Source organism: Acinonyx jubatus, chromosome X, assembly GCF_027475565.1.
Source record: "Acinonyx jubatus isolate Ajub_Pintada_27869175 chromosome X, VMU_Ajub_asm_v1.0, whole genome shotgun sequence".
NCBI lineage: Eukaryota > Metazoa > Chordata > Mammalia > Carnivora > Felidae > Acinonyx > Acinonyx jubatus.
In genome coordinates this window covers 64,388,013-64,411,790 of record NC_069389.1, presented here as the reverse complement: position 1 = coordinate 64,411,790, position 23,778 = coordinate 64,388,013, and the positions used below count along the sequence as shown (strand labels likewise).

Below are 23,778 nucleotides of genomic sequence, written 5' to 3'. Positions count from 1 at the left end.
GTAGAAGTTGTATTTATTAACTTAGTCGTTAGTAGTAGTAGTTGTGAACAGTTAGTAGTTAGTAGTAAAAGTTAACTGGAGCTGTTTAACAATGAAACAATATGAAGAATTACTAGAAGTATTAATGAAGAAGGCAATATTTAAAACACTATTTAAAAAAGGATGTTGCACTGAATAAAATGTTGGACACACTGGGCTGTAGGTCCAGTCTACCCAGAAGATTCTATGAGTCTAGAATTAGACTTTGCCGATACATACAATTTCTTCCACATAAGACCTTACACTAATGCTGCTTACTTTATTAAGGCAGCAACATCATTAATAAAAGTAAAGCAATTGATCAACAAGCATTTACTGAATATCTCTTTTGGCTTCAGGATTGAAGACATATATGATATAGTTCTTATTTTCATAAAGTTTAGTGGAATGGTTAGAACATAGCCATAAAAAGATAATGGAAAATATGATGAGCAGCCCTCGTGAAACACACAGACAATAAGTGCTAAAGGAGTTTAGATGAAGAGAGAACTACATTACTTTAAATATCCAGGAAAGACTATTTGTGAGAAGGGGTAATAAATAAGACCAAAGCCTATGAAATGGGTGGAAAAGGATAACTCAGGTGGAGGAAACATGAGGAGCAAAGGCACAGAAGTGAGGATTTATCTGGCACATTCAGGAAGTGGTAAGCCCAGTTGTCTGACCCAAAGAGTGCCACTAATACAATGCTTTCTACTAATTACACACAAATGATTTTTAATACATGAATGAAGATGTTTATTTGTGTCCATACTAATGTGTAATAGAAAAAATAATTAGCATATTAAATCCATGATTCCACAGATACTATTGTATGGAATAAATTAAGTTCTTTATTCATGCATGCATCCATTGATTCCATAAGCATGTATTCATTACACACTTTCTGGTGACTGGGCCCTGTGCTACAGTCTGAGAACACAACAGAGATAAACAAAGCAAAGTCCCTGAGTCCAAGGAGTTCACAGACTTATAGAGAAGATAGATATAAGCGGAAAATTACAATATGCAATGATATAAAAATATGCACAAGGTGTTACTGGAAATGTATACACTTTTAATGAGTACTGAGATTCTTAAGTCATGACCTCCTATTTCTCAAGTTAAATATTATCAAAATAACCCCAGCCATAATGAAAAAGAAAAACTTTCATGGGAACAAAATTTCGGTTAATGTTTGGAAATTCAAAAGATTCATCAAAGAATATACAAAAGAAATGGGATGAATTTAGGTGTCTAAAAATCTGACAAAGGCCTAATTAAAAAAATTGTTTTTTGGAAAAATATTAGTTATCTGCCCATACTTAGGTTAAGGTGCAGCATTTCTTTTTCTGGGGCCTTGAAATTATTTACAGTATAATTTGTAGTGACCCATAACTTTGGTTAACAGTCCAACTAGGATCATTCTATTTCCTTAGTCTTAATCATATAAAATTAATAGAATTGGTACTGGGGTTGCAGAACTTACCTCAGGCTTGAAAGGCTTGAGAAAAGGCCTAGGTGTTGAGTGAAATATAGTCTCTACTTTTATGAAGAAGTCAGCTTTACTTAACTCTACATATCATTTATCAGGTCATTATCTGACCCATTGTCTTCTTTAGAAAAGACTGAAGTTGAGTCAGCTTTAAATCAGCAATCTCCAAGAAGAAACTATAATAACACCTCCTTCATGGTTTCTCTAATTACTCAGAAAAAAAAAATCTGTGTTTCCAATCCCAGAGTTGAAGAAAAAGGAAGGAAAAAAGACTATTGACAAAAAAATGACTGAACAAATGGTAATTAGTGGTCTTTTTATTATACTATGTAAAAAAAATGGAGTATAAGGAAAATGCAGTGGGGTCATAAGGGAGACTAAAAATAAGATTTTTTGTATAAAATGAAGTTATTAAATACAAAACATCTTAATCTCAGGTTGCCCAGATTAATTATGACCTGAAATAATGTCTTCTGATATCTATTCTTTTTTAAAAATTTTTTAATGTTTATTTATTTTTGAAAGAGAGACAGAGTGAGAGTGGGGGAGTGGCAGAGAGAAGGAGACAGAATCTGAAGCAGGCTCCAGGCTCTGAGCTGTCAGCACAGGGCCCAACACGGGGCTCAAACCCATGAGCAGTGAGATCCTGAGCTGAGCTGAAGTCGGATGCTTAACTGACTGAGCCACTCAGGTGCCCCTGATAACTATTCTTGATGAACTCTCAGTCTTGCTTCCACCTATGTGGTTCCGGTTTAAGCATATACCTGTGCTTTAGCTCATCTTCCTGATTCACAAATTGTATTTTAAAGAAGTCATATTTGGGGTATATATGATAGGGTTTCACAAAATTTGTTTATAATTTAGGATGGTCTTGAGACTGGTACCTACTGCAAATTTGCCTGAAATAGTTGAAAAATACTCAAAGAGAGTAGATTTTTAATATTTTACAATTAAGTATAAGAGGTCCTAAGAGATTCAGAAGAAACGGAGGGTGGGAAGGAAAATATCCAAAAAGAGAAAGATTATTAATGAAAAGAATGTGATTACTTTCAATAGCATGGGATTCCCTTTCCAGAACACAAAAATAAATATACTGAAGTCTATATGTGACAATTCTAATTTGGAAATGTGAAAATAATAAGCAGCATTATTAGCCTATTTTTCTAGAATTGAAGGTCCTGTATGACTTTTTCTTAGTACCCTTTTCCTTCTTTAAAATACAACTTCTTTGAGACACACATTTGTTATTAAATGTCATGTTCAACTAACTGCAAATCACTGTGCATTCTTTATTTATTTTGAGAGAGAGAGAAAAAACACGAACATGGGAGGGGCAGGGGGTGGAGAGAATCGTAAGCAGGCTCCATGCTATCAGCACGGGGCCTGATGTGGATGTCTGGAGCCAAGATATCATGACCTGAGCCAAAATCAAGAGTCAGACACCTAATCCGATGACTGAGCCTCAGGTGCCCCAATCACTGTGCATTCTTACAAGGGCATAGAAAAGAACCTGAGAGAGAGAGAGAGAGAGAGAGAGAGAGAGAGAGAGAGAGAGAGAAGGGGGGAGGGAGAAAGTGAGGGAAATAGAGAGGACAGAAAAGTCTACAATATTTCTTCTTAAAAAAGAGTTCATTTTTCAAAGGAAAAAGAATAAGTATTCTCTTCTATGCCCAATATTAGAATTTCAAAATAAAATAAAGAGCTAACGTTTTCTTGAAACCTAATCTTGAACTAGTAAAAACAAACATACAATTCTAAGTTATAACAGAAAAATAGAAAGGCCATCCTGCCTTGGCAGTTTTAACAAATTATTTTGGGCTGCTAATGAAAATTATTTTCTTTCAAAGGAATTAAAGTACTTACTATTAATAACATTTAAAAAATCTAACTAACATTCAAGGGAAGTTGGGATAAGGTCATTTCTTCTATTTTACAATGGGGAAAAAAAACATAGAGATTAACCCATTATTCTAACATGTTGTATACTCCCTAATCCAGGGCTTTCTTGTTGATTAGTACACTAAAAATGGAAAGTATTCCAAACAAGTTACTACTGAACAATGTTAAAAGTCACAGTCTTCAGTTAAGAGTTCTAGAACAGCATATAAAAATAATTATTCACCATGATCAAGTGGGATTCATTCCTGGGCTGCAGGGCTGGTGCAACATTCGCAAATCAATGTGATAAATCACATTAATAAAAGAAAAGATAAGAACCATATAATCCTGTCAATCGATGCAGAAAAAGCATTTGACAAAATTCAGCATCCTTCCTTAATAAAAACCCTCAAGAAAGACGGGATAGAAGGAACATACTTAAACATCATAAAAGCCATTTATGAAAAGCCCATAGCTAATATCATCCTCAATGGGGAAAAACTGAGAACTTTCTCCCTGAGATCAGGAACACGACAGGGATGTCCACTCTCACCACTGTTGTTTAACATAGTGTTGGAGGTTCTAGCATCAGCAATCAGACAACAAAAGGAAATCAAAGGCATCAAAATTGGCAAAGATGAAGTTAAGCTTTCACTTTTTGCAGATGACATGATATTATACATGGAAAACCCGAGAGACTCCACCAAAAGTCTGCTAGAACTGATCCATGAATTTAGCAAAGTTGCAGGATACAAAATCAATGTGCAGAAATCAGTTGCATTCTTATACACTAACAATGAAGCAACAGAAAGAGAAATAAAGAAACTGATCCCATTCACAACTGCACCAAGAAGCATAAAATACCTAGGAATAAACCTAACCAAAGATGTAAAAGATCTGTATGTTGAAAACTATAGAAAGCTTATGAAGGAAATTGAAGATATAAAGAAATGGAAAAACATTCCCTGCTCATGGATTGGAAGAATAAATATTATTAAAATGTCAATAATACCCAATGCTATCTACACATTCAATGCAATCCCAATCAAAATTGCACCAGCATTCTTCTCAAAGCTTAAACAAGCAATCCTAAAATTCATATGGAACCACAAAAGGCCCCGAATAGCCAAGTAATTTTGAAGAAGACCAAAGCAGGAGGCATCACAATCCCAGACTTTAGCCTCTACTACAAAGCTGTCATCATCAAGACAGCATGGTATTGGCACAAAAACAGACACATAGACCAATGGAATAGAATAGAAACCCCAGAACTAGACCCACAAGCGTATGGCCAACTCATCTTTGACAAAGCAGGAAAGAACATCCAATGGAAAAAAGACAGTCTCTTTAACAAATGGTACTGGGAAAACAGGACAGCAACATGCAGAAGGATGAAACTAGACCCCTTTCTTACACCATTCACAAAAACAAACTCAAAGTGGATAAAGGATCTGAATGTGAGATGGGAAACCATCAAAACTGTACAGGAGAAAGCAGGGAAAAACCTCTCTGACCTTAGCTGCAGCAATTTCTTACTTGACACATCTCCAAAGGCAAGGGAATTAAAAGCAAGAATGACCTACTGGGACCTCATGAAGATAAAAAGCTTCTGCACAGGAAAGGAAACAATCAACAAAACTAAAAGGCAACCAGTGGAATGGGAAAAGATATTTGCAAATGACATATGGGACAAAGGGCTAGTATCCAACATCTATAATGTGCTCACCAAACTCCACACCCAAAAAACAAACAATCCAGTGAAGAAATGGGCAGAAAACATGAATAGACACTTTTCTAAAGAAGACATCCAGATGGCCGACAGGCACATGAAAAGATGCTTAACATCGCTCCTCCTCAGGGAAATACAAATCAAAACCACACTCAGATACCACCTCACACAGGTCAGAGTGGCTAAAATGAACAGAACAGGAGACTATCGATGCTGGAGAGGATGTGGAGAAATGGGGACCCTGTTGCACTGTTGGTGGGCATGCAAACTGGTGCAGCCACTCTGGAACCAGTGTGGAGGTTCCTCAAAAAATTAAAAATAGACCTATCCTATGACCCAGCAATAACACTGCTAGGAATTTACCCAAGGGATACAGGAGTGCTAATGCATAGGGGCACTGGTACCCCAATGTTTATAGAAACACTCTCAACAATAGCTAAATTATTGAAAGAGCCTAAGTGTCCATCAGCTGATGAATGGATAAAGAAATTGTGGTTTATATACACAATGGAATACTATGTGGCAATGAGAAAGAATGAAATATGGCCTTTTGTAGCAACGTGGATGGAACTGGAGAGTGTGATGCTAAGTGAAATATGTCATACAGAGAAGGACAGATCCCATATGTTTTCACTCTTATGTGGATCCTGAGAAACTTAACAGAAGACCATGGGGGAGGGGAAGGAAAAAAATGGTTAGAGAGGGAGGGAGCCAAAACATAAGAGACTCCTAAAAACTAAGAACAAACTGAGGGTTTATGGGGAGTGGGAGGGAGGGGTGGGTGGGTGATGGGTGTTAAGGAGGGCACCTGTTGGGATTAGTACTGGGTGTTGTATGGAAACCAATTTGACAATAATTTTCATAATAATAAAAAAAAGAGTTCTAGAACAGTTGTTTTCTCTATAACAGCAAGTAAGTAGTATAATAATTTCACAACAAAATATTTTTTTCTGGAAATTAAACCTTTTAAAGGCACTACATTAGATGTTACATTAGCCATGCCATATAATTCTCTTCATTAATAACACCATCAACTATCATAAGAACAACACCTAGTACTTGGGCTTTAATGAATTACTAACTTGAAGGTGCTTAAACTGCTGATTTTGAGATTAAAGTCAATAAATCACAAGTCTCATGAAATAACCAATATATTGGAATATTCCTTTTTGCCATGAGATTAGAGGGTACTGATCTGTAGGCATGAACAACACCCAGAATGTTTCCCTCCAAAAAAGAGTGATATAAAAGAAGAGAAAAAGTACCATCAAACATATTTTAAGCTTTCAAAAACAAGGTAGGTTGTAAACTCTTAGGACAAACATCTTGTCCTTCACAGAGTTGAATATTTTGTCATCAGATACTAGGAAATATATGTTGAGCTGATAACTAGTTGATTTCTATGAATTGCACAGTGTTTTACTTCCTTTGCATCCATGGTTACAAGAATCTGATCTCCCTCTTTACTACACAGAAAAAGGTAAAACATATTCTTCATTGGTCATGCAAAGTTCCACAATCTAAGTTCACAAGTCTAAGACAACAGAAAATAGAAGAAAGAAGTACTGCAGCATATTACCAAGGGAGGTTGAAGATTTCCTTCTTTAGAGATTTTACTAAGAGGAAATTGATTACAATCTTGGTGGGACAGTTCACAGGCAGTCCTTATTTGGATAGACTGGATGACTTCCTAGGCTTCTACCTAGATGCTTCTAATAGTTTATTTTCAGTACATTTGATGTTGATGAAAATAGAAGATACTGAAAGCCAATTTTTTTACGAAGGAGAATTAACTTTCAATGTTAAACTCTAGGTTTCTTAATAACAAGTGACATTAACAACCAAAAATATTTTTCCATGTCTTTTCCATCTATAACTAGTTTTTTTAGTTCACTAAAACACCATTATAAAAATTTGAAAGCCTTAATACTATTTTAAGAACTATCTGGTACTAGGAGAAAATTTATCCACCCCAACAACAGGGTCCAGCTGGATTTCAATGCTTATTAACTCTTGGTATTTAGGCAACAATTTTTTTTTGACAGAATTTACATGTTTGTGGCAGGGAGTTAGTAATATGGTGGAAGGGGAAAGGAGGGACTAAAATTATCTTTATTATCTAATAATTGGTGGAAACATGAGGAGAAATATTGTTTCAGCACTTAGCCTCTTTGCCATATACTTAATCAAAGGCAAACATATTGAATAGCCTAGCTATTCAAGTCTAGCTATTCAAGTCTAGCTTAAGATACAGTCCTTATCAAATTTAATTGTAGCAATGGCATGAGCTAAATCCAAAGTAAATAAAGCACGTTGATACGAAGAACCCTGAACCAAACAGTGAACCACATACTGTAGTTGGGAATCCTATAATCCTTGGAAAAGAAGGAAAGAGCCAGGAAGAGCACAAAGGGAGAGACAAAAATAAGATGGTTGAGGTAGTATAAATAAAGGAGTCAGATTTTTGTAACACATAACTGTTTACACAAAAAGATCAAAGCTGGGGTGATCCCAAAGTGAAGGGATTATAGAGTGGTCTAAAAGGTATTTTTTAGATAATAAAACAGGAGTCTAGCATCTTTGTTCCAGAATCCCAAAGTAACTGATAGAAATAGTAAGGCAATAAAACCACAAATCTTCATCTTGTTCCCATTGCTACATTTGGCTTTAATCAGAACTGTATAATAATCATACTTGTGCAAAATGTTCAAAAATAAGATGAAAGTGTAAATTGTGCTTAGGACCTATTTCCCACACCCTTCTCTAGTGAAATGGCAGGAAAACTGAGTAAAAGTTAAATTCAATTAATAAACTATCACTGCTTTTGGAATAGTTATTCAAGGTGAAGATCATTGTCAGGGCAACTGGAAGAGGTAGACAAAGTACCCTGGGACACTTGTTGATGGGCAAGAGAATGATAATTCCTGTGAGATAGCATACCAACTTGCACACAAGTAGTCCCTAAATTACTTCTGCTTTTGAGCCCCTCATATATACCTCCTTATTCGTAAACCACATAGTTTGGTACCCCAAATTGATGTCTCTATATGTTCTCCCTTATTCTGGCTCAGAGAAGAGGCTAAGGATTATTCCTGGCTGTTTTTTGCCCTCGAGGACCCAGATCCAGAGTTTAGCCCAGTGGATGACAGTAAATATTTTATGAATGAATGAATGAATTTTGGAATAAGAGAATCCTCAGTACAGCCTAGAGATCTAGAATTGGCAGGGCCTGTCCACCCTATCTAAGATTCTGCACTTGAGTATCTCTGCCAAATTTTTATATAGTATATGTATGTACACATATTATAAAGTTTGTTAAATGTAGAAGTACTAAACCAGAGCTCCATAAACACTATAAAATTGAATTTAATAATTTATGTGGATTCCCACATTTCTAATTTCTTTTCATTTATCTTTGTTTGTCTTTTTTTTTTTTAATTGCTTTCACCAGATCCCAAGTCAGCCCAGAAATCTTAAGGGGGTTATCTGACTAACTACTCATCTCCCAGCCCTATACTCCTTCTTGCCTCTTGGACGCTATATTAGGATTGAGAGTAGGGGGACTAAATGTAAAAGAGGAAACTAAAAAAAAAAAAAGGATAAATTGTACTTTCTTATGACTAAAATAATCCATCTAATAGAAGTTAGAGTTGAGAAGAGCAATATTTTCTAAAGAGTCAAAGTAGTCTTTGCTGAAGTTTGCCTGAACTCTTACTGAAGTAAGAGTAAGGTAAATTGTCCAGCTGTTCTTTATAATTTCTTTAAGAACTTTGACTTTACCGCCTATTCTCTTACAAGGGTAATTTAAATTTACCACTAAAAATAAAGACATTTTGCTACATAGTCAACACAGATTTTATATGGTCACTGAAATTAGCAAAGGCTTTTATACTTTAAAGAGAATGCTTTCTGAAGTAATTTGGATATGTCTTGATAAAGAAGATTGAAAGTTTCAATAAATAAAATAAAGATGTTTATTTGGTTTCATTGTTTTCTCATCACAAATATTCATCTTCTCTCTGTGTCACAATTTCTAAAATATTAATTCTTCAATATTTCAGCCACTAGTAATTGAGTTAGTTTAAAATTGATTCTACAATGAAATAAAAAAAAAACAATGTTCTGATATATCTAGGCTGGGGAAAGTGGCAAATAGGATTTTTCAGGGAAAAATTCCACTTCACTTAGTTTTGTTCTATTTTAATCACTCTAAAAAATGTTATTTTAATTCTTTTCAACTATCTTCCTTTTTTCTTTTCATCCAACTACTCAAATGTTAGTCTACATACTCACCTCTTCATCATTACATAATGCATTTATTTACACTTTCTAATATGGCTTCTGTCCTCAGAATTCCACTGAAAATGAAATTTTCAAGATCATTAATACTTTCCTTATTTTTAATTAAATGGCCTTTTCAAATCAGTTTCTTTCTTTTTTTTACAATTTCTGTATGGTACCAGCCAACAATGGTCACCTTTCTTCAAAACTCTTCCCTACTCCAGTTTCCACTACAGGATGTTACTCTGATCTCTCTTAATGAATCCTCCTGTTTCCTTCTGCATCTGCTTCCTTTCACACCATCCTAAATGTGAACATCCACCAAGATACTGTGTTTGTTCTCAGCTGTCTTTTCATCTCACTTTATAATTCCTCCCTCCAAGTGAGCTCTTCTTTCCTATGGTTTCAAGCACTTCTTTGTGAATGACTCTAAAACCTGTCCTCTAGCCACCAACTTCCCCAAGTTCTAGTCACACATTTCTCACTATCAACTGCATATCTCCATTTGGATGACATGTTTGTACTTGAATTTAAACATCTCATCCATTTATGCATCAACAAATATTTATTTAGAAACTTACCATGTATAAGCATATTCTGGACAGTAAGGAGCTCATGGTCTGGTGGAGAAGGTAGGTAAGTTGTTATCTCCATTGAATTTTGAAATAGTACTATTCTAAAGTAGAGCTCTACAAAGGATCTTAAATTTTGACAGGCCCGTCATTCTGAGAGGAGGAAAGCTAAGACATAAACTGTAAAAACATTGACTTGGCCTCAAAATCTGTTCTTTTATATACAGAAACCCACTTTATATGACTTAATTACTGTGGTAAAGACAATCTCTATAGCTTGAGAAAATGTTTAGAAAAACATTCTAATGCTATTTTTTTCCCTTTTCAATGTCTATTTTTTTTAACTTATTTATTTAAATTCAAGTTAGTACTAGTTTCAGTGCAGTACTAGTTTCAGGAGTAGAATCCCGTGGTTCATCACTTATAAACACCCAGTGCTCATCCCATCAAGTGCCCCCTCTTAATTCCCATCACACATTTAGCCCATCCCCCCACCTACCTTCCCTCCAGCAACCCTCAGTTTGTTCTCTGTATTTAAGAGTCTCTTATAGTTTGCCTCCTTCTCTGTTTTTATCTTATTTTTCCTTCCCTTGCCTTAAGTTCACTTGTTTTCTTTTTCTTTTTTTTTTAATTTTTAATGTTTATTAGTTTTGAGAGACAGAAAGAGAGTGTGAGCAAGGGAGAGGCAGAGAAACAGAGAGATACAGAATCTGAAGCAGGCTCAAGACTCTGAGCTGTCAGCACAGAGCCTGACGCAGGGCTCGAAACCATGAACCGTGAGATCATGTCCTGAGCCAAAGTACGATGCTTAACCAACTGAGCCACTCAGGCGCCCCCATCTCTTTTGTTTCTTAAATTCCACATTATGAGTGAAATACAACAACATGCGATCTTTTTTTATCATATGCTTTTACAAAATAAGGGCTCATTGGTAATCACATGAAATAAATGCTGCTATACATTTTTACTAAAACAAAACCAAAATAGACACATAAATTAATGCTTACCATTTCAACTTCAAATATTTTCAGGAAATCTTATAGTGGCATCAAATAATGGTCCTTTTTGCAAGTGCGGGTATAAAATTAGTCATAATGGCCTCACTCATTAGGAGATATTCTAACTACTTTTCTTTATAATTGTTGAAGCAGTTCATGTTTTGGCAACCCAATAATTCAGATTTTGCTTTTTGTTCCCCCAGAATCTCTCAGCATGAGGTATTGCACATTAAGGTATCTAATTGTTGTACCAAGAGCCCCTTTTGAGATGTTCTCTATATATTCCAAGCAATAATATGCTTGTGAACTGTTTACCTGGTTTTAAACATTATCCTAAAAGGACAGTTCTAATATTTCTTTATCCACCCACATTATGCAGTAAAAAAAAATCAAATCCATCTCTATATATGAGAGATTTTCAAAAAGTAATTAGAAATTAATTTATAGAAAATTTACTTGGTCATCTAGACATAAATTATTTAGATAAGATTGTGTTAGATCCTTTGTGTTTTGAAGCATCATAGAGTGCATTACTTTTTATGAAATCTAGAGTCACTGGCTTTCAAAAGTACACATATGCTGTATGGAAGGTAGGACCTCTCCAGAGCAGTCCTTGATATTTGGGCAATATAAGAATTTCCTGGGATGTGTAGTTTTAGTTCTTGAGATCAACCTTTTGGTAGTCAGACTGAATTCCAAGTGAGATATATAAACTTCTCTCTTAAGGTTCCCATGCAGAGTCTGATCATAACCAATTTTTAAGGGGATATAAGCACATACCAAACAAAAATTATTATTTAAACTTCCAAATGTAATCGTAAGTACTAATGCAACTGGACAATAAGTCAATGTTTATTCACAGTTTCCTCATAATATTTTTGTACTTGTCTTTCAACAAGCTTTTCTTAAAAATTCCAAGTCTGGTATAGAATTGGCTTTATTCCAGATCCTGTCACACTTCCTACTTATTCCCTTTAAAATTCACCAAGTCTTTGTCTCTGGAAAACTCTGTATATCATCCCACCACCCTTGATTGTCCTCTCAACATAGCTTAGAAAATATAAACTTAATATTCCTAAATTTTTAAATAGAAATTTATTGAAAAAGCCTCACCCCAACTACTGCATCTTTTGAGTTCAAAATAGCTGATGCACAAGACCAAAAATATTTAAGTTTCTGAAAGTGTGAAATCATATACTATAATTTTCAGTAATGGATTTCTAAAACACTTGTAGAAGCTTTCTTCCATGATATTCCCATTTTATGACAACTATATTCCATTTCTGGGGGTTACGAGAAGTACAGAAAGGTTTAGCGACCTACACATCACATGGGCAATACCTCACCCTAAAGCTACCTGGTCTAGCTGAAAGCTTAAAATCCATTCTAAAAACAATTTCTCTCATCTACTTTTAGTTAGACTGCTTTACACAAGTAATTTTCTTATATTGAGATAAAAGTACATATTCTGCATTCTAAGTAATAGAACATATTGAGCTATTATGACTTTGATTTTCTGCTCTGAAGAATTCTAAGTTCTCTACATGACATAACAGACCACCAGAATTATTCTTGGTGCTGCTATAAAGCAATTAATTAAGAAGTACTTTTCATGATTTTCCCAGTTTATCAGAAAAGCAATTTTGCAATGACTTATAAATTAATTTCAAAGCCACATTCATAGTGGATAATCAGTAAATATCAACCAGAAGGCCAAATAGCATAGTTGTTAAGATCATGAGCTCTGGCATCAGACAAACCTGGGGGAGGGGTGCTTTGCTAGCTCTCTTGACCCTGTTTCCTCTTCTTAAAAATGGGCAATGTTAAGAGTACTGACTTTGTTGAGTTGTCAAAAGAATTCAATGTATATAATGTATGTAAAGTTCTTACCACTATCCCTGGTACATTTTAAGAGCTCACTGACAAATTATTTGCGTGATAATTTAAAGTGAGATAATTTATCATATTTTTAACCTATCCTCATCTTCCTTCTAAATAAACTGAAATACCATGCTGGATAGAATGGTTTCTGATATTGCAGCTACTATTAAGTATATATTTAGTGTTTTATTTTTATTTTTTAATTGTTTTAATGTTTATTTATTTTTGAGAGAGAGAGACAGAGCACAAGTGGGGGAGGGGCAGAGAGAGAGGGAGACACAGAATCTGAAGCAGGCTCCAGTCTCTGAGCTGTCAGCACAGAGCCTGACGTGGGGCTCGAACTCACAAACCTCAAGATCATGACCTGAGCTGAAGTCGGACGCTTAACCAACTGACCCACCCAGGTGCCCCTATATTTACTGTTTTAATTTTAACATTGAGAAATATGCTGCACTTAATGATGAAATAATTGTCTAAGTGGTGGTGGTAAAACAGATAAAATTTTCCCAAATTGTAACTGTTAACTGAAATAAATATTCTCTGGTATTTAAAAGGTAAAGTTCTATTTGTTTTGACTCACTGTTGGAAATCCCCTAAACAAAAATGTTTGGCTTTAACTCCAACTCTGATAGGGTCTCATTTTCAGAAAGGACTAAACCAAAGGGCCAGAACTCAGACTAGAATCCAGAACCAGAGTTTACAAGTCATACTAGTACTGCCTTCCTAATAAATTTAGAAGGTAAGAATCAAAGAAAGCCATCTCTGAATTATGTTGGTCTATAGCAACATAAAAAAATTTTTTTAGAGAAAAGAATCAAAGTCATAAAACTTCAATACATGGCACAAATGCTATTTTAAAATCTGTCCTTGGCTAGGCAATTTTTTTTCCACTTTAGAGAAAGAGAGTACAAGTTGCAGGAGGGGGGCAGAGGGAAAGAGAAGGAGAATCTTAAGCAGGCTCCACTCAAAGCACAGAGCATGATGCAGGGCTCAATCTCATGACCCTCAACCAACTGAGTCACCCAGGCACCCCTATGCAATTTTATTTTTATTTTAAAGAAAGAACTAAAATGTATCTGAAATTGATGCTGCTAACCAACCCCCTTACTTCCCTCAGTTGCACCTAATTCATGTACAGATTATGGATGAAGACACATTTCCCTGGTTAGGCATCATCTAGTCTTTTTTTTCCCCAACATTTATTTATTGTTGAGAACAGAGAGAGAAAAGCATGATCAGGGGACGGGCAGAAAGAGGGGGAGATAAAGAATCTGAAGCAGGCTCCAGACTCTGAGCTGTCAGCACAGAGCCCAACGCGTGGCTCAAACTCACAAGCCGTGAGATCATGACCTGAGCAGAAGTCAGGCGCTTAACTGAGCCACCCAGGCGACCCAGGCATCATCCAGTGTTAAATGACAATTATAGATCCATAGTCACATGAGAAGGTTTTAATGTACTATTGACCTAATTTTTGTTCAATACCTGTACACTAAAAGGATGTGTAAATTATACAGTGTTTAGGAGTGGCTACTGGAGTCAGAACAACTTGGGTTCTAATCACAGTTCTGCCATTTGTAACTCTTTGATCTTGAAGAATATACCTAATGGTTCTGGGTCTTAGGGATACTCTCTCCAAGTGCATGAAATAGATATAATAATAGTACTTACACCCCAGTGTCATTATAAGGATTGAACTAATTAAGATTATGTATGTAAAACACTGGGCACAGTGCCTGATATATATAATGCATAAATAAATGTTAGCCTTTACTATTACTAGACTCAAATCTTGATTAGTCACATTAATGAATGAGTAATAAAATAAAAAATCTAGCAACACTGACACTGTATACTTTTATATATACAATCTTTGAATTTGTCATGATTTTTTTTAATTTATATTTAATTTTTGCCTAATGGTTCTGGCAATCTGCAAAACTTTAAACAACCTAATAAAGCCAAAATATGAAGGACTGGGCTAGCCAATTAGCCCTTTGCTTAGAATTCTGCTCAACTGGCCAAGTGTAAATGCCAGTTTTGGCTCTCTTATTAATAAAAAGTCATAATAAATGAGCTGCCCCTTCTCTCTAAATATACGTTTGTTTAATCTTGGTCTGGATTGGCGGAAATAATTCAGTACTAGGTTTAAAAGGCCTCCTGGTGGGCTATAAAGCATAACTGAAAGCAGATGGTCAGATAATCACCAACAGATTCTCACTGTTTAATTTTATCAGTAAGAAATGAAATATAACCATGGATAATTCAATTAAAGCAGAAAATATTTCTATAAAAGATATATGTTTCAGGCACCTAATGGCTCAGTTAGCCATCTGACTCATGACTGCAGCTCAGGTCATGACCTCACAATTCATGAGATCAAGCCCCTCATTGGGTTTTGTGCTAACAGCACAGAGTTTGCTTGGGATTTTTCTCTTCCTCTCTCTTTGCCCCTCCCCAGCTTGCACTCTCCCCCTCTCTTTCTCAAAAATAAATAAATAAACTTGGGGCGCCTGGGCGGCTCAGTAGGTTGAGCATCTGACTTCAGCTCAGGTCATGATCTCACGGTCTGTGAGTTTGAGCCCTGCATCAGGCTCTGTGCTGACAGCTCAGGGCTTGGAGCCTGCTTCATATTCTGTGTCTCTCTCTCCCTCTGCCCCTCCCCTACTCATGCTCTGTCTCTCTCTGTCAAAAATAAACATTAAACAAAAATTAAAAACATAAATAAATAAACTTTAAAAAAGATATATATTTGACTGTGCGATATATATTTTAGAGAAGAATTTAAAGAATAACCACAGAGAATTAGAACACTTGACCTGATTGTATCTGAGGTGTCAATTTTTTTTTTTCAGGTCAACTCAAGGGGAGAATTGACCTTACAGTTTATTGATCGAAACTCCTCCTCAGTAGAGAAATTAGTCTTTGAGCTAGAGAAAAATCCACTTTATCTTTCTCTTCTACAAGATTATAAGTCTAATTTTATACTAAATTTCCAAAATACATTCTTCTCTGAAACCATTTGACTTTTAAAAGCTCAAAAATCATCACCGATAATTGTGTTTTCCAAGCCTCTTTAAGTTGGGCAAAATTATTCCAAAAACTTTGTCATTATTGTTTTGAAATTGAGGAAGTCAGTCATCAAATATAGAGCATCAGACTGAAGGTGCTGATATTGAGTTCCTGCATTTGCCAAGTGAAAGTTATCATTTCCCACTGTTTTAGAACATCCAAAAAGTATGTCAATGCATTCATATGATGAACAGTTTCTGATTTTGTCCTTTTAAGTAGTTTATCAATACCTTTAAACAGCATTCAAGCAAATCTTGACAGTTATAACAAAGACTATAGCATACATCAAATCAATGTTCAATTTATAAATGCAGAGTCAGAACAGCAAAATACTCTGTCACCTAAAATACAATTACTTGGAAATCATATAGATGAATAGCTGTAGTTTAATTATTCCACATCTATATTATCCAAATGAAAAAAAAAATACTGTGACTCATGCTTTGGCAATCACAAGCATTTGTTTTATTTAAATGTTTTTATAACTTGTATAGCAGATACTGCCGTAAAGAAAAATTATGTATATTTAATTTATTCATTAGTAATAGTTTATGTTTTAGCAGTCATAAAAAAGATCATCTTACAAATTTTATTTCATAAATAAAACCCCTAGAAATGATCTATCCTACCACAATCTTAACATTTCTACACCAAGCACACCTAGAATGCATAGAGACCAAACAATGGAGATTATTATGGGTCCAAGGAAAAGAAGTTTGAGAAAAAAAAAACCCTCTCAAACCAGTTAAAAATCTCTAAGCAATCATCACTCTAGCAATTCTGATCAAAGGCCAATATTGATTTTTGTTAAAAGTTATTGAAATTTATGGGGCACCTGGGTGGCGCAGTCGGTTAAGCGTCCGACTTCAGCCAGGTCACGATCTCGCGGTCCGTGAGTTCGAGCCCCGCATCAGGCTCTGGGCTGATGGCTCAGAGCCTGGAGCCTGTTTCCGATTCTGTGTCTCCCTCTCTCTCTGCCCCTCCCCCGTTCATGCTCTGTCTCTCTCTGTCCCAAAAATAAATAAAAACGTTGAAAAAAAATAATAAAAAAGTTATTGTAATTTATTTTTATAGGTCTGTGCTTACTATTTTTCCATTAAATACAAATTTATAGGGCATTACAATCTCAAGAAAAAAAAAAACCATGGTGTATACCTCTGTGTTACAGTGGGTCAAGACATGCACAAACAGCTCTGAACAGGCAGAAATCGCTAAATCACTTCCTATGAACAAACAACTTTGGAACTGCATTGCTGCTAAATTGTTTCCATAAAAAGAAACAATATTAATGCCTGAATTTCCATACCTTGATCTATAAAAAACAGTTCCAAATGGGCATGTCTCTATCTCCCTGTCCTTGAGTGAATGGTCATCTACCCCATTTACTGGCATTCAGCTTTGGACATACTATCTCTCCTCCACATCAGCTCCTCTTTTTTCTAACCTCTGGGTGTGTGGGTGTGTGTGTGTGTGTGTGTGTGTGTGTGTACACAGACACACACATACTCAGGCAATTCTTCCACTTAAAGGGCATAGTTATTTCTGTGCCTCTCACCTCATATTCACATTTATCTTCTCATGCCTCCTAGCTATGATGCACCAGTGGAACAATATATTTGTTGGTGGTTAAACACATGTTATTGGATTCAAACAGCTTGTATTAGATACAAGTTCTGTGGCTTCCTACTTATGTGACCTTGGAAAGTTGTTTAACATTTCTGAACCTGTATTTCCTTAACCTAAAAAGAGAGATAATCATAAGACCTGATTCATAGGACTAAAAAATGTCAAGAAAAAAATTAGATAGCACTTGACACAATTAAGTGTTCCCACTATTATTATTATTATGGCTTTCTAGAAATCTGTTGCAAAAATTAACATACTTTCATTTCTAAATTTTTGAGAAGCAAGTGTTACTCTTCTGTATTGGGACAGAGTTGAGTAAATGAAAACTTTTCTGTTTTTTAAATCAAGCTATGAGGGAAAAAGAGTCTTGAAATAAAAACAGAATAATTTAATATTGTTTTAGAATTATCATAGATCCTCCCCTGCCTCACAAAATATCTAATATTGGTTATTTTGTAACAAACATTAAGAAGAGTCAGAAAACCATCAGAAATTATCAGTCCAAAATCAAAAGCTTTCTTTTAAATGCTCTTCAGAGAACAACACTAAATCACTTATAAGACTATCTCACTTTGAGTAATTTTTGGGTTCCTATTATGATTTTTACCCCAAAATTTCTAAATTGTGTGTTAAAAACTATATGGTAGCAATCTTAAGGGAAAAACTTAGTATTGCCACTTGAATATTTCCCATTTATGTTATAAATGAGCTCTTCCTGAAGTACACTCACTTTATACCATTTTAGTATTATTTAAAAGTATCCATAATTTATAAAAAAATAAGAATTTATTTTGTCAATATGTATAATTTTGATAACAGGCTCAAAAGAACTATAGTTACTTAAATAACAGACAAATCTAATTACGCATAAGAGAAAATTGAAACAAAACACAAATAGCATAAATATTTACTATTTGTAGAATCTTCACCATTCTAGTCTAACAATGTACATAATAAGAGAAAGCAGTTATTTTTTAAGGCCCATAGAAACTTAAATCTTAATAAAGAGAGAGGTACAATTGTTCTTACTTTAATAGAAATTCTGAATGGAGTTTCTTTTTGAATATACTTTTGGAGGAGGGGTAGAAGAACAAGAAAGCAAAGAATAAATAGCAGTACTGTAACTGCGTATCACCCAAAATGAAACTAACTTCCTGATCTGTTCAATCTAATAAGGAATTTAACTAAAGTTATTAAGCTGGTCTTTAAAATTTTACAATTGTTATACTGGACTTGAGACTCTGAGCAACTCAAATGTTCCTCTGAAATATCAGAATATATATGGATAATAATGAGGCAAGAAGCTCATAAAATAAACTTCAAAGGTAATATAAAAAGTTCTCTTTATGTTTTCAACCTAAACTTGCCCAAAAAATGTAAAGTTAAGTATTCCATCTGAAAACTGTCTGAACATACCCACACACGGTGACCAGAGAAGATAAAGTTCAAAGTTCAAGGTTCCTGTGATTTCACATAAGCTTCAGTTAAATTTTTTTTTAGTGTTTATTTATTTTTGAGAGAGAGAGAGAGAGAAACAGTGCGAGCAGGGGAGGGGCAGAGAGAGGTCAGCACAGAGCCCCATGCGGGGCTTGAACCCACGAGAATCGTGAGATCATGAACTGAGCCAAAGTCGGACACTCAACCGACTGAGCCACCCAGGCACCCCCAGAACCTTCAGTTTTATCCCAAACCCACTTAGGGGGTAAATAAACAAAACAAAAATAAACAATAACAGTGGAAACATGGAATAGCTGCTGCTCTAAAGCTCAGAAGAGGGATGCAGTTCCTACCTCCTACATCCTGAACTCACACATAAGAAATGTGCTACTTACTGTTAGCTTTTCTCTTGAGTTGTGAAAAACAGGTACTTTCATTTATCATGGATATACACTCAGCTTTCACCCCAGTTTACCCTATTGCTCCCCACAGCTGCTGATATATTATTCTAAATTAAAAGCACATGAATCCAGGGGGGAACCTGTCCTATCATTTTAAGAAGCAGCAACTGGAGGGGTGCCTGGGTGGCTCAGTGGGTCCTACTTCAACTCAGGTCATGATCTCAAGGTTCCTGGGTTCGAGCCCCATGTCTGGCTCTGTGCTGGTAGCTCAGAGCCTGGAGCCTGCTTCAGATTCTGTGTCTCCCTCTCTGTCTGCCCCTCAGCCACTCATGTTCTGTGTCTCTCTCTCTCTCAAAAAAATAAATAAACATTAAAAAAAAAAAGCAAGTGGAGTCTGCCTCTACACAAGAAGCCACTTATTTTTTAGTTCCATTTTTAGTTCTCAATATAGTTGAAGCAGTTAGAAATATTACAAGTAAAATCTTTTGAAAAAAGAAAAAAGAAAAAAATCAAAATAAGGGGCAATATGGAAGGAAAAAACAGGCCCCCTGTCACATTAAAGTTAAAAAAACCCCACAACTTTGCATCATTGTTCCCAAAATCCCCTCCCATTCTGCCTACTTCTAACACTTTTTAGGCTGAATTTAAACACCCTCTCCCACACATTGGCAATATAACTCTCTGATTAAAGGGGTCTCACTTCAAAAATAATCACAATGCCTAAATAGGCCTCCACTCAATTATCTTCAGTTAGCATGTTTTGCATCCTTACAGAACTGCACTCCTGCCCTTGATCTCAGTACCTAGAAGCACAAATGGCAAATTTCCCACTCCAGAAACTCACCAGTGTGTGATTTTACTTGCCTTCTTCCCCTAACCTTAAAGACCCTAAGCCACCATCTCCCATCTACCAAAACTCAGTAGCTGCCTTTTTCCTTCAAAGAAGAAATGTGGTTCTAACATAAGGCAAACAAAGATAAACCCCATGGAAAAATGAAATCGATGCAACAAAGAGAAGAAACAGAAGAAGGGGAGGAGGGGTGGAAGATGTGTGTGTCTTCTGAAAAAAACAGCTGCCAGAGGAACTTCAATTTAAGGGTTCTGGGGCAGAAGGAGACTGGTATGTAGGAAAACAAAGTGGTCTCCCCACCCTCCTTACCGCCGTAGAACCAGAGGAAGATGCAATATACACACGGATCACCATCCTGGGAACGATGGCCGGCCGCTGTTGTTTGGGTCCTGCAAAGGGCTAGAGAGCAGCTGCCGCAAAGGCTGGAATCCACCTAGAGGTGGAACAGAGGTTGGAAGAGAAGGGTGGGGGAAATTAGAAAGGGAAATTGCCAGAGACCCGCCTCCTCCCTTGACTGCTTTCACTGAGCTCAGAACACTGCAGTCTCAGCCCCAGAGCCTGGAAAACACAGGCTCATTTGCATCATTTCTATTTTTTTTTTATTAGGGAATCTCGAATAACACCGCGAGATCTGTTGAAACATTTATTTTTTACTATTCTCTCCCCGAGAAGAGGTAGAGGAGAAAGAAAAAACAAAAGAAAGGGTTGAATTAAATTATATTAAAATGAAGGACATTTTACCACAGAAACTAAAAGTTCTGTGCATAACTTCCTGGTCAGAAATGTATGCAAATAAGACAGACCTTTCTTGAAATAAAGACGCTCTATGTTGAATACAGACACTGGTAAGAAAGCCCATGCCTTCCAAGCCTTGTGCATTTTAAGACTCCTATTATGTAGTGATTATCTAATGTTAGTTGGTAGCAGAAATTAGGCACTGAAGAAGTAACCAATGACACAGAAGGTTTAAGAAGTTTCAGGTTTCTCTAAGCCCAGAAACGGCAGGACTAGTTTTCTTTCTGTTTCACTTTTTGTTATGATAGGGAATCCTGTCTCTGTGAAAATTCACAGGAGGCCTGACTGGCAAACTCAATAATGGAGGAAGAAATTGCAAACAATAACAAAATTGAAAATACAGTGTAAGAAAGTGAATGACTTTTTGCTTTGTTTTGTTTTTTTTAACTGACTGAAGAAAGGGAGTTTGAATCGTATGTTGCAGAGATGTTTAAATGATGAACAGAGAAAATAAACGGTTATTTATAACTCTAGGGAATGAATAAACAATTGATAATGTCTAGAGAGGGACCCTGTACTTCAGAGTGTAATTTCATTATCCCAGATTATATCATATGAACAGAAATAAGAAACTTGCAAGATGAATAAGAGTGAGGTGAGGTAGTCACTTATCTGTCCTACTTCTTTCCTTTTTCTTTGCAGTTTTTCCTCCCTCTCCATTCTAGTGGTGTAATCACCTTTGTCTAGGTTCATTCATTGTAATACCTTCCTAACTGTTCCCTATTCATAGGTTCTCCCTTCTTCAATCTGTATGATCCATACAACAACCTTGAAGGGTGGATATTATAACAACAATTTTACAGATGAAGAAACTGAGACTCAGGTAAATAAGTAATTTTCCCAATGTCATATAGCTGGTAAATTCCACAGTCAGTACTAGACCTTAAGTCAACCAACTTCAAAGGCCACCCTCTTGCCCATCCTGTATCACATTGACCAGAATAAGTAAAGTACTCAATAATACTTACCTATCTTTCCTTCTAAAATATTACTTTCATACAGGGCACCTGGGTGGCTCAGTTGGTTAAGTGTCCAACTTCGGCTCAGGTCATGATCTCACAGTTTGTGGGTTCGAGCCCCACATCGGGCTCTGTGCTGACAGTTCAGATTCTGTGTCTGCCTGTCTCTCTGCCCCACCCCTGCTCATGCTCTGACTCTCTCTCTCTCTCTCTCAAAAATAAACACTAAAAAATTTAAAATATTACTATCATATATCACTAAACATAGCTCTCCATAGACTATCAAATCAAACCTAAATTATGTTTCTAAGGATCTCCTTCCATAATCTGGCCCTACACTAGCCATAGTCTTATCCCTTCCTCCTCCAAACTAACTTCCCTACATAATCATTGTTGACTCCCCATTGAAATCACCATATTTATTCTCATTTTCATGCTTTTTCTGTTTTTCTCTCATTCTTCACTTTTCTCCCACACCCTTTTACTCTTTTCTGTCCTCTTCATGTGTCTAACTCCTTCTCTAGATACAACTCAAAATCATTATACAAATGATCAGGCAGAAATAAGTCAGGGTGATAAGCTACTTTCATTGTTGTCTAATTCAGGGTGACTGTTATTGTGCTTCCCAGTCCACAGGATAGGAAAATCTTCATTCAGGTTTTGATTTGGCAAAATGTACACAATTTTTCATATACATATATCACCCAGACTCCTGTCTCTTAGTGGTCAACATGTATTCTATTTGGACATTTTGACCCATAGTCTCTTTTGAATTGAAAAAATAAAAAGAAAGAAAGAACAACTCTTGTACTTATTCTACATACTCATAAAATAAATTTACATCTGCAGAGAACTGGATGGCAGAATGAATAATGAGTTCAGTTTATCTGAAACTCTCAGGAATGGGAAGATGATTCCTGGTATTTAATTAATTTTAAATCCAGATATATTAATCTAAGTGAAAATTTCACCAATAAACAAAATCTGTTGTCCCTTATTGACAATACTTGGGATACATGAGGGGACCGGTTTTACCAATATTTTTATCCTAGAAATTAACATTATAGATTATATTAGACTTATACCTTACTATATTCAACCATCCCTGGAATGTATATTCTAGAATAGACACTTTTGCTTCATTTTAATCTTACATAAAGTAGTTCCCCAAATCATTTTAATATAATTTTACTGGAAAGATTATGGCCTGATTAAAGTAAGATGGATCAAAGAATTTTCAAACAGTATTTGTGACTTATTGCCATAAGATATCATTTATTTATTTATTTATTTATTTATATTTGTAAAATATAATTTATTGTCAAATTAGCTTACATACAACACCCAGTGCTCATCCCAACAAGTGCCCTCAATGCCAATCACCCATTTTCCCTCTTCCCACCCCCGTCCACCTTCAGTTTGTTCTCTGTATTTAAGTGTCTCTTGTGGTTTGCCTCCCTCCCTCTCTGTTTGTAACTATTTTTACCCTTCCCTTCCCCCATGGTCTTTTGTTAGGCTTCTCAAGATCCACATATGAGTGAAAACACATGATATCTGTCCTTCTGACTGACTTACTTCACTCAGCATATGTGTACAATGGAATACTACTTGGTAATGAGAATTAAATCATGCCATTTGCAGCAACATGGATGGAACTGGAAATCTACTGATTTATTAACCAAATGTTAGTATTTTTCAAAACTTATAAAATAAGTTCATGCTGTGTTCAGAAAATTTAGCAAATATTGGAAAGAAAGAAAGTATCTGGAGATAACAGTCTTTAATACAT

At 35.7% G+C, this 23,778-nt stretch overlaps 1 protein-coding gene across 1 annotated transcript in view; it reads right to left on the bottom strand.

Moving 5' to 3' along the window:
• The window catches only part of SH3BGRL (SH3 domain binding glutamate rich protein like), an 84,311-nt gene extending 63,530 nt beyond the window's left edge, over positions 1 to 20,781 (bottom strand). The window contains exon 1 of the mRNA XM_015078213.3: positions 20,545 to 20,781. Coding sequence (XP_014933699.1) covers positions 20,545 to 20,589 — 45 coding nt within the window. The 5' untranslated portion in view covers positions 20,590 to 20,781. The remainder of the gene's footprint in view (positions 1 to 20,544) is intronic.
• Positions 20,782 to 23,778: the final 2,997 nt, after the last annotated feature.